At 38.5% G+C, this 12,325-nt stretch overlaps 1 protein-coding gene across 2 annotated transcripts; it reads right to left on the bottom strand.

The window, feature by feature from the left end:
* Nucleotides 1–1,671: 1,671 nt before the first annotated feature.
* LOC133915919 (sister chromatid cohesion 1 protein 4-like) lies at nt 1,672–11,865 on the bottom strand. Of its 2 annotated transcripts, none has more exons than XM_062359324.1 (15): nt 11,646–11,865; nt 11,319–11,469; nt 7,338–7,596; nt 7,160–7,254; nt 7,029–7,078; nt 6,479–6,528; nt 5,343–6,136; nt 4,853–5,194; nt 4,633–4,777; nt 3,960–4,096; nt 3,027–3,751; nt 2,809–2,842; nt 2,427–2,535; nt 2,211–2,340; nt 1,672–2,097 (listed from the first exon to the last, which is right to left on the bottom strand). In XM_062359324.1, exons 2-15 carry the CDS (start codon nt 11,440–11,442, stop codon nt 1,999–2,001), a joined length of 3,093 nt encoding a protein of 1,030 aa, XP_062215308.1. In that variant the 5' UTR covers nt 11,443–11,469; nt 11,646–11,865; the 3' UTR covers nt 1,672–1,998. The 2 variants fall into 2 exon arrangements, with proteins under 2 accessions (XP_062215308.1, XP_062215307.1); XM_062359323.1 differs by having other exon boundaries at nt 4,853–5,236; nt 11,646–11,864.
* Between the last annotated feature and the right edge of the window lie 460 nt (nt 11,866–12,325).

Genomic DNA, 12,325 nt, shown 5'->3' with positions numbered 1-12,325 from the left:
TATCAAACTAGCATGTGTATGGAGTTGTTTGATATATAGTGTAAGGGAACGCATAGGCTACGCTAGCTTAAAATAAAAAAATTACCGCATTCACCCAATAAACCATGCTAATAGCAGATCATAGATCGTTACCACTAGACACGCAGCGCAACGGAAGAAGAGTTGGAATAGACCGATCCAACATCGTGCGCATCACGTTCCTCGATGTCACACTAGGTTTTATAAAAGGAACAAAACCATATGTAAACCACATGTATGCGAGGATCGAGTTTCATACATGCAGCGACTTCATCAGTGTATCACACACAATGCCATTATTACAACATGTAACTTAAACAAAATAGATAGACCTCAAAGTCTTTAATTAAAGCACACAAACTAAACGCAGCGAAGCTCCCATCTTCCACAAGCAATTGACCGAGGGATCCACTAGCCTAGCAATCTTCGTCTTCATCGACATAGAAGTCTGATTCTCCTTCAATGTCTGAACAGCGTTTGAAGAATATTTGGATTGAAATAGCAAGTGTGAGTACATATCGTACTCCGCAAGTGTGAAAAAATAGAAGTCGTGCAAGCTTAAATAAAGGAACATGCTATAACAGATTAAATTTGCATAAATACCAACTATGCTAACAAAGAGTTATAAAAACATCATATTTAACTAGGTGAATCAACACTAAACTTCCATCCTCTAGAAACATCTCCACACGTTTTTCGACCACCCGAAAACTACATCAGATTCCCAAACCATCCGACTTGATACCCTCCACATGTAACCAAGAACTATCCAACCAAACCAACTAATCATGTGAAAATTCAAGTCTCTCATGACCATAAGCATAACTGATATATCAGATTTTATACTCTGCAGATATTGTCCAGTTTTCCCCATGATTCGTGATTTTCCTTATTGCTGTGTCCGCGGAACACTTAACACACGCCAGTGGTGTGTCACCTGGAAAGTCACTACAAAAATAAGAAGACAGATACTTTGCAAATGATATCATGTAATAATCTTACAGAACTATTCACAAAGTATTTACTAATATATTTATCTCATGAGACGACTTTAAGAGTTGTAAAGTTTGGAGAAGTAAACTCCTAACATATATAACCTAGTAATTATCATCATATCATAAATATTGCACTATTTTTTTATAAGTTTTTTCTATCAAAATTTCTCATATAAGATTTTTAATGAGACAATATTAATACAAGCATTCATATATACCACATCAATTTTTGCTAATATTTTCTACTAAATTTTTAAGGAGTTTTCCATAGCATATTATAATTATAATTTTTCTCATATTTTTTTCACAAGATTTTTAGAGATTTTATTGCATTATATACATATGACCAAATTGAGAGAGTATTATAAAACAATTCCAAGTAATAATTAGACACTCATTGAGAACGAATACCTCCCTAAAAGAACCTACTTATTATATATATACAATGAAAATCAATAAGAGTTTTCAATATCACTGTTATCTCAATTACCCTACAATTGAAAAAGCTGGACTACTGAATGAGTGCTTGAGTTGGGATGGGGGGGGGGGCCTGGTGCCACGTTCGTAATTTCTAGCCGATGGTAGAGCGACAGTACTGAACAACGCAAAATTGGTACCCCCAAATATTACAGAAGGAATGGTTCTCAACAACGGACGCTTGGAACAATTGATATTCGGCTTGACATAAATCAACAGGTACATCATCATCGCAGGTATACAATTCCTAAGGCTTACTAAACGAAACAACAATATGTAACTTAGATCTGATGCTACCAGATTACACGACACACTTTACAGGAGCTAAACATATATACAACGAATAGCCAAGGTACAACACGATCCTAGCAACAGATAAGCGCGGGAGATGCTACTGAGGGGATAACTTAACAACAAACAAGGATGGATGTTACAACGATGGCGGCATCTGCATTTGTTGGTAATGTGACAGATATGTATGTATCACGCCAAGCTTGCTGACTTTGATCTAGAAATCTGACTTCAGGAGCTTTGGTCCTGGCTTTATGCTGACAAAATCAAACGGGCTTGGTTGCTCCACATTAATGTAGTCCTTCGTCGTCAGGACCTGTGAACCGAAAAGAGCGCATTATCACTCAAGGGTACAAGGGAGGTGGTGTGGTCTACACAAGCGGCTCAGGCCCAGGACAAGCTATCAAATAGCGGGAGCAAATGGCATACCAAAGTCTCAAAGAACATTCTTGATGCTTCCTTCCGAGTCTTTCCACTTAGCAGACGATCAATTGCTACACTCTTTCTCCCTAGACCAGATTCTTCATCAAATAAAGTCTTGAGATATTTTGCAACACCCCTGCACAGCATGTCCAGATCATCAAAATGTTGAACAAAGTATTGAACACTGAAGTGTAAAGGAAATAACATTTAGCTCAACTGTACCTTGTGCGAGAAGACCAGCCACTGTTGTCAAGAGACTGGAATTCATCAGGATTTGGCTCATCATTATTTGCGTCATCATAGTCCCCATCATCATCATAGTTCAGAAAATCTGGAACCACAGAAGGTCAAACTTTGACAAAAGCTTACTAGGTCTCTCACAACATAAGACCAGCGTACGTATGGTTGGGAAAATACTTGCTGTATTCTTATCAGCCAGTAGTGTGGCTCATGGAATTCTTGTAAACAAAATTTATGTAGTAACAGGACAATCAAGAACAGACAAAAAACGGTGCACGGTGCTGCAGATATGAAATTTCCATGCATGTAGGGCATACCCTACATTAGAGCACAGGACGATGCTTCTATCGAACAGAAAAATTACCTGTATCAACACCATGAATTGCACTTCCAAAATCCTGTAAACCAAACAGAGGATAACATTTATTATATGGCCTTAATGTAACTGAGCAAAACAGTGCAAGTACTTCTACAGCAAGAAATTTCAAAAGGCCAGAAAAATCCTATCGTAATGTGCAATTAACAGATGCACAAAGCATTTCGCAAGTTTGTATATAGGCAAATACATCTACATGGACTTACATTGCATTCCTTCAGTGCAAAGTCATGCACCATATCCAGATCCATAAGAGGTCCCATGTTGTTTTCTTGCAAGCCAGAATTATCTCCCATAGCAGACAAAGTGTTCTCATCCTCTGTTGGCGGAGCCAAACCAGCAGCATCTTGATTACATTCCACCCCGGTAATCTCAGAAGTAGGAACCTCATTATTCTCAATCACATTAACATCACTATGAACAAAATGATTAAAATCCCCTGTCATATTGTCTGCTGCTTGTGCATAATCTTGGCCAGAGCTATCTCGAACCACATCTGGACTTGACACTTTTGTATCAGTACTATGTTGCAAATCAGATGGAACATCTTGAAGATGATCATTATCCAGTGTATCAACTTGAGCATGTGCTCTGTCAGCAAGTGCCACTTCTTTCTCAGTATCAATTAAAGGTTCAGTGACTCCTTGAAACACAATATCGGCAACAAAATCATTAGATACACCGTTAACCTGGTTGTCAGGAAGTATTTGCAAACCCAAAGCAGCTGTAGCACCAGCAGCAGGCTGCACCGCATCTGATTGAGTTCCATCTGGAATATGAAGCAGGTCATCAATAGTACCAATACCGTTTGCATCAGAGGTCCCAACATTATTGATATCTTCCACAATAGTTTCAGACATGGCTGGTTGCACTTGTAGTTCCACAATCTCATATGTCCGATTGTGTGAGTTGTTTAGCTCCTCGGATAGGCCTAGTTGTGATACAAAAACATCCACAAGTATAATTTTAGAGCTCAGAACTAACCACCACGAGTATAATTTTAGAGCTCGGAACTAACCACCATTCATCATCAGACTTCGAAACTAATTCATGTCTCAAGATGCTTCCATTTTTTCCTTCACTTTAGTATGGTGTGCAGAAAAGGAAACAGAAAATCAAAGAAAGTGTAGAGAACTTACAGGAAAAGATGGGCTTGCGGAATATATCATCTTCCAGCGAACCTTTCTCGATCATCCATATTTCAGAACGAGTGCACGGAGCCTTTTTACGAATGCGTCGTATATCCTCAGTATTGATCAACTGCTGCCGTATAGTACTGGAGAAGGGAAGATATCGTCGCCAAGTCAGCTCAAGCTAGAAGTTAATTTGGACAAATAATCTATAATTGGGTTTGTAGACACATTCAGCCAGTGCATACAGAAAACACAACCAAACAGTAAAATGCAGGACCAGGAAATATCCCAGATTAAAATTTCAAGCAAACTGCAGCATATTCTTCTGTGGCATGAGTAAGATAACAGCTTCTACAAACAAGATTGTTGCAATGGTACAAAAAAGGTACAAGGATAAACATGTAATAATGTCAAACTTACAGTGATAACATCAAGAGGGAAAATAATTCTGCACTGAAGTATATGCCACAAGTTTACTTCTCTAACAATGCTTTAGGTTGGCATTATGACCACATATAAAAAGAACCAAGTCAAGGGACTAAGGTAAGGGGAATTTCACATCCGATCAGGAGAAAAGGTGACAGTAATAATTTGAGATCACAGCGATACATTAAGAAAAGGTAACAATCACTTGTTCATAGCAACAAGATCATCTCAAGGCTATAAAGCATATACATACTCAGCATGTAGAACCATGGCATCATCCAATTGCACTTTTCTCTTGAGTGTAGGTATCTTTGATCCCAACCTCGGGCGTTTCAAAGATGAGGCCCTTGGTGGCAGTGGTGTTGAACCAAGCGTCAATCCAGGCGTCCTTCTACCAACTAATACAAGGTCGCGTGATTAGGTAATGCAGTAAAATCCAGGCAACAGGAATGTGGTGGATAAGTTGTTTGTACCTAAAATAGAAGCCAGTAAATCATCGTCATCAGGAACAAAGTCGGTGGTCCTTTTACCATGTGGTCGGCTAGACAACTTTTCAGTAGTCTCACTTTCTAGAGCTGGTAAGCTATCTTCCAGGTGTCTTTTTTTGCTAGTAAGACTGCCTATTTTGTTACTTCCATCAGATTCAGCGATTCCTTTTTCTGCAGTTAACTGCCCCAAGTCATTTGCCTGATTGAATTCATCATCTGGAGCTGACAGCATTTTCTCAGGCTCAGCAAATTCTGAGGTTGATTGTTCATTTGGTCTAACATTAGATGCCACTTCTTTTTGCATTGCCTGTTCTTTCTGTTGGAAATCTGCACTTGGTACAATTGCATTAGTTGCGTGCACATTATCCCCTGCATTAAAAAATTAGTAGAACAATTAGATGATCATCAACTTTGTCAACAAACATGACCTCTCTGTGTGTGTATTAAGGGGGGCGGGGGGGAGTCAACTAATTACCTTGCGCATCAACCAATGGCTCATTAATCTGTGCTGGGTTCTCCATCACAGATGGCTCTGGATCAACCCAAGGTACATCTTCCCTGGTCGTTTTAGCAATTATCGGTTCCCCAGATGCAGTCATGTCATCAGTACTGATGGCCAACTTATCAACAGAAGCTTCCAAGTTTGATGTTTGACACTGGGGAGGCAAATCCTCAATTGTGCATTGTTGCCTCAATGAATCAATGTCCTGCAAAACAACAGAAGACTCAACTTGCACAGGCTTTGCCAATGCATGTTCAGTCATCTCAGCACCCACATCACTGGCATTTGCTGTGGTTGGATGAAGAAAATCTGAAGCTGGAGCAGCAGGAGTATCAGCCTTTGCAGTTTCATCATTGATTGACGGTGAAGCTTTTCTCTGTGGACTCAGAACAGGACTTTCATGGACTCTGGAAGGAACTGTCTCTTCCATTAAACCAGGTGTAGCTGGGGCCTGAGCACTTACAAACTCTGGTGATGCAGGTTCATCACAAGGGAAGGGGCTAGGTTGATAGTATGAAGCTGACGGCCCCACAATACTTTCATTCTGCAATAGCATATCATTCAAATCTGGGGTCTGTACATTGTAACCATTCCAGTTAGGAAAATTGTTTCCTCCTATAACATCTGCAATTGGAGGACTTAGCTTTCTGTGACTAGAAGGTCCATCATCCATGTTGCTGTATCCTTCAGCAACTTCATCTTTACTTTGGTTATCATCAACGTCCATATCAATTGAAGGAACCAACGGTCGGCCTTGAATGATAATGCTGGGGAGAGGCAAACAAGAAAATACATAAGCAATGTAACTCAAGCAAAATATGAATCAAAGGGCAACAATGCCACACCACCACATTCAGAATGTCATGGGAACAAATTGGTGTTCTCATAACATGAGTAACTACACGAAGAGATAACTGGTTTCATTCAACTTTACAACTCTAATGTTGCAGCCTAACAATATACAATATAGACACAGAACTTTACAACTTTACAGAAGTCAAAACTTTGGATGTGAACAAAGATACAGCCAGGCAAGATAACAATGTAGATCAAATATCCAAGAGACTTTAATAAAGATTGTATTCAAAAGGCAAAGGAGGAAATTTTACCCATCATCAGACTCAAGATGAATAGAGTGATCCTTGTTCAGCATTAATTCCTGACCATAAATGAATAAAATCAGCTATTGGAGAGAGATTAGAAGTTTTAATGCTGGTATTATGGAGGCAGTCTGCTCTTTTATCAAAGTATTAAGAAATATAAGATAACACAATAGCAAGAAAGATGTGGCCCTTTTTCAATCTGCAACATACAAAAACCACCAATTACCTCAAGTTCAATAAATTGCTAAGCCTACTATCAGATGGACCAGATGTATCATCAAGAAATCAGCACATGACATACTCAGTGTCATTCTCCAATGCCCAAACTCTATAAATTTTTCCTATACAACTCTTTCTGTATTAGCTACGAGTTCCAATTATCAAGTTCTACTCCAAATACATTGACATAAAAAGAATAATGTGTTTTTTTTTAAAAACTGTCTCCTAATCGTATGGAAGAACTTATTCAAGAAAATAACACAAAAAATACTAATGCTGAAGACAATAAACTTTTCAAGAGGAAAGATGGAGAAAATAAAATAAAAGTTTAGATTACCTCATCCAAATCCAAGCCAATATGTGAAGAATTGCCATCACCAAATCTTTCTGTACATTTAATACTTAGCATGATTAAAATGCTATTCAAAATTTGAGTGACACAAGATTGAGGACAGAGACAGGACCAACCGTCTAGGCCAAACTGGGATGTTGAATACCCTGTTCTCTCTGGGTTGTCTTGCAAGGTGATCTGTTCTTTTGTGCTTACATGATGATCAATGTCACTGGATCATAGTGGGAAGTATTCAGAAAACAGAGAGGCCATTATTATATAATTAACTTATCAAAACAGAAATCATGGCTTTACCCTTGAAACGCAGCTTCTGGTAGTTCAAAATCATCAAGATGGAATGTCTCCGGTAGTGTTATAGAGTGATAAGGAGCAGTTGACTCCTCAGGGGGTAGATCAACAGCAGTGGACCTGAAGGCTTGTTTTATCTTCAGCAAAGCTTCACTGCAGTCATGGAATAGGTAGTTGACCTTCCGAGAATAGATTCTGACAACGCCTAACATAAGATGGCTTGATAACCGAAGTGCAATTGGAACGTCAGGGAATATAATTGAATCTGCAGGAACAGTGACCATTAATAATTAACTCATAATAATAGGAAACGTACAATGCAGAAATGTTAGGCCAAACACCAATTCTATCATGAAATTCTATGAATTGCCACATCGACTGTTATATTCATGGACGGTGGGTTTGCCATCCATGCTTGTACTGTAACAGTGTTCTCTCTTGGTTCATTGAAGAACAAGCAAAGGGCACAGGTAACAAGTGCTCTAAATTTTGAGATCACGTTGTAGAGAAACCATTCCCTGTATATTACCTACTAGAACAAGCCAATGCCTATAACAGTTGCTTCACAGCTTCACTATAATGATAACTGGAAATAAGCAGGCTTCCTGAAATTCCTATGTTAGCAATAAAAAGAGACTGAGAAAACCAATACTGATAGTAAAAAAATAAGACTACGACAGCTAAAAATTTTACATTTATAGGAAAAGAAAAATAAAATCCCAAATTGATTGAAGAATGAAAAGATAAAGCAATCCTAATAAATCATGATAGTTTGGGTTTCCTCTAAGGGATTTGTTTCCTCAAGACATAATTCATGGTATTGAACTTCGCACAGGTAGTGGATATATTTACCTAATTTATGGTACGTGAGATAATGTAGGCTAGATTCTCTACAAAATTTTCTGTGTAAGAAACTTGCGTGTGTTCTGCTTTCAGTAATTACATGGTTACATGTTTCCCAATCAAGCATGGCTAATTACATCAATTTATGCATGGCGTAAAAAAACACAACATGACACATAGTAATTGGAATGGTATTGTATTGGCTGCCTCGAAATAATTACCACCCTTAGCCCAACTGGCCAACTCTAACAGAGAATAATGGGGCAAATAACCTAAACAAGTTTTTTTTCTGCCCTGAGGAGCACAGAGCAAGATGGATGTATTCATTCATCCTCTTAAAAGAAAAACTGTTCCAATTTCAGCTTTCATAGTAGTGCGAATCATCATGACTGACTAACTGGCCAACTCTAACAGAGAATAATGGGGCAAATAACCTAAACAAGTTTTTTTTCTGCCCTGAGGAGCACAGAGCAAGATGGATGTATTCATTCATCCTCTTAAAAGAAAAACTGTTCCAATTTCAGCTTTCATAGTAGTGCGAATCATCATGACTGACTAATGATTTTCCATAAGCGACTTTTTTTCTCAAGAAAATTCTCGGTATTGAACCTTGCACTAGTAATTGGCTGTAGTCACCTAATTTATGGTATGCGAGGTGACGAAACGGATTCTCACAAAATCTTCTCAGTGAGAACCTTGCATGTGATTTTCTTTGTGTAATTACATGGTTGCATGCTCCTATAAAGCATGGATGATGTCGCTAAGTGGTAGCAACATCAATTTATGCATGGCCTCAAAGAAACACAACACAATATGGCATACAGTAAATGGAATATGATGTTGCTATTAATATCGGCTGCCTCTAAATCATGACCACCCTAGCCCAACTGGCTAACTCTAACAGAAAATAATGTGGCAAATAACCAAAACAAGTTTTCTGGCTTGCAGGGCACCGAGCTAGATGGATATATTTGTTCATCCTCTAAAAAGGAAATGCGTGTCAATTTCAAAGTTCATAGTACTTAGTGTTTCTGTGAAAGAGGAATTACAACACTATATCACAGATCCTTCAAATACCACAGGCATCGCGTAACTTGATGCTTCTGCTAGATATTATGTGTAACAGAAATGCATGAGATGTAAGTATGACACCTAAACAGCATCAGCGTACAATAAAATCAGATGCTACACTATTGTTTTGCATCTTTAGTTCTCTACAGAACTATGTTTCTCCAAATCCCACATAGAGTGATTGAATTATTCTACTAAACCAATATTTGAGCTGCCTTGACTATGTATACTAGAAATAAAAACAGAACTAGTTTAGAAAGCCCTCTCACTGCTACTGGTACAGCAGTGACAAAATGACAATCATATAAAAAATAAGAAAAAACAGTCGTGCAGTAGTGTAGCTAGTATGATGAGCTATTTCCCATAGGTCACAGACACAACAACGGATGCTAATATCTTATCATTATAATAAGTTTTACTTAAAAATTACTGCATCCAGTCACGAAATGGATGACACGTTGCACATTGTGGCAGCCTTCAAAACTCAAACTTTGCCCAACTTCTATCGTAATATACAAACCTAGTGAAGTAATAGTATTACAAAAACAGACATCCTTCTAGTTCTCTTAAGTGTACTGGTGAGTAGTAAGGACCATACATAATTGAGCAAAAATCAGATGATGCTTTTTTAAACCCTAGCGAACAATTAAACCACCAAAGGACACCTCTAAAAGCACCGAGCTAAATACCTTGCCAAATCTACAAAGGAATGATTTTGCTTCCACGATGTTGACGAACCAGCACAAATTAAAACGGACAGCTCATTGACAACTAAAAAAAGATGATATTTCTATGAGTCACTTCAACGGAAGCAACTAGAAGCTAGTTAGCCCTAAACCAAAAAAGCTCAAAAGTTTACTAATCCAGAAGCTATAGGTAAGGGGAAGAATACCACAAAACAACAAATGAGCTAAAGTTAGCATTTTTTTTGTACAGCACCAGGCCTAATGAGCATTAGTAAAACAACACTTCACAACCCTATAGCAGGTCAGGTCATGGCATTTGCAAACTTAATTACAGAGTGCAAACCCTAGATCTAAAACAAATCGTAAAAACAGCAAAGATCACCCACCTACAGTTCTCTATAGGACTATGTTTCTCCAAATCCCCCATAGTGACAAACGGACAATCATATAAAAAATAAGAAAAAATAGTCGCCCAGTAGTCTAGTTAGTATGATGAGCTATTTCCCCTAGATCACAAACACAACGGATGCTAATATTTTACCATTATACTAAGTTTTACTTAAAAATTACTCCGTCCAGTCACGAATGGATGACATTTTGCACACTGAGGCAGCCTTCAATCATATATAAAAAAAATAAGAAACAATAGTCACCCAGTAGTCTAGCTAGTATGATGAGCTATTTCCCATAGGTCACAAACACAACAGATGTTAACATTTTATCATTACAATAAGTTATACTTAAGAATTACTCTGTCCAGTCACGAATGGATGACATTTTGCACACTGAGGCAACCTTCAAAACTCCTTTTTTGCCCAACTTCTATCATAATATAAAAACCTAGTAAAGCTATAATATTACGAAAGCAGGCATCCTTCTAGTTCTCTTAGTATCATAGCAAGTAGTAAGGACCATACATAATTGAGCAAAAAGAAGTTGGTGCATTTTAAAACCCTAGCGAACAATTAAACCACCAAAGGACACCTCTAAATGCACCGAGCTAAATACCTTGCCAAATCTACAAAGCAATTATTTTGCTACCATGATGTTGACGAACCAGCACAAATTAAACAGACAGCTCATTGACAACTCAAAAAAGCTGATATTTTTACGACTGACTTCGATGGCAGCAACTAGAAGCTAGTTAGCCCTAAACCAAAAATGCTAAAAAAAATTACTGATCCAGAAGCTATAGGTAAGGGGAAGAATACCACAAAACAATAAATGAACTCTCTTTTTTTTTAACAGCTACAGTACTAACGAGCAAGCAAAACAACACTTCACAACCCTACAGCAGATCACGTCATGGCATGGCATGTGCAAACTTAATTGCAGAGTGCAAAACCTAGATCGAAAACAAATCGTAAAAATAGCAAAGACCACCCACCTACAGAGACGCCGATGTCCGTGTCCGCGACCTGGTTCTTGCGCAGCTTCCGCTCCAAGTGCGCAGCAATCCATATTGTCCCGAGGGGCCCCTTCTTGGCCAAAATGAACTGCGAGTAGAACATTTCCGGCTCCTCTCCTTACACCGAACCCTAAATACAATCAGAAAATAAACTGCTGTTAGTTACACAGGGGCGGACTTAGAGTTGTCCATGGGTGTTCAGATGAGCACCAATCCTTCTCCTTTTTGGAAAATTTGGAATTGATAGCTCGGTAAGAGATCTATCTCCCAGAACAAATTGCATCCAAGCAAGTTAGGGTTCCTTACCAACGGAAGAAAACAGCCCTAAATTGGGATGGATCACCAATCCAATCAACGCGTCGGCGGGGGAAGTGCGACTCGCTGTCTACCGTTCTCCGGTGGAACCAGCGGCTGCCGTTCTTCTTCGCTGGAAGGAGGTTCGCGGCGGCTACTGAGTAGTGAGCGGCCGAATCAAGTGGGAGCTGAGGTGCGGTGCGGTCGCTTGGAGTTTACCGACGGAGGCTCAGTCTGCCTGGTGCGGGTCTCGGCCACATGATGGGCTGACCCAGCCCGACGTGTGAAGCCCAAAATAATTACAAGTAGATTTTTTCAGTCATGTAAAAAGATATCTTTATTCATTCTTTTTTTTAGTCTCCTGTAGCAGGGAAAAATACAAAACACCCTCCAAAAGTCACTTGAATTTTGACTTTTCCTCAAAAGTTATTTCGTTACAACCCTAAAAGTTTGATTTCGTTGTCAACCACCCCAAAAAAAATTTAAAAAAATACAAAAAATACAAAAAATTCTAAAAAAAACTAGAGACAATTATAAGACCTTCTATGAAATTGTTTTTCAAAAAAAAAATCCTTTTCATCATATTTCATAGAGAGGAAGTTTGGGGAAAAAAGAAAAATATGCAGCTCATTTATTAACTCATGTTATTTTAACTTTGGCATGTCTACCATTATTTTTTCTACACAAATAAT

This window comes from Phragmites australis, chromosome 4 (assembly GCF_958298935.1).
Source record: "Phragmites australis chromosome 4, lpPhrAust1.1, whole genome shotgun sequence".
In the NCBI taxonomy this organism is placed as follows: Eukaryota; Viridiplantae; Streptophyta; class Magnoliopsida; order Poales; family Poaceae; genus Phragmites; species Phragmites australis.
Note: the sequence above shows the minus strand (reverse complement) of the source record. Positions and strands in the feature narration are given on the sequence as shown.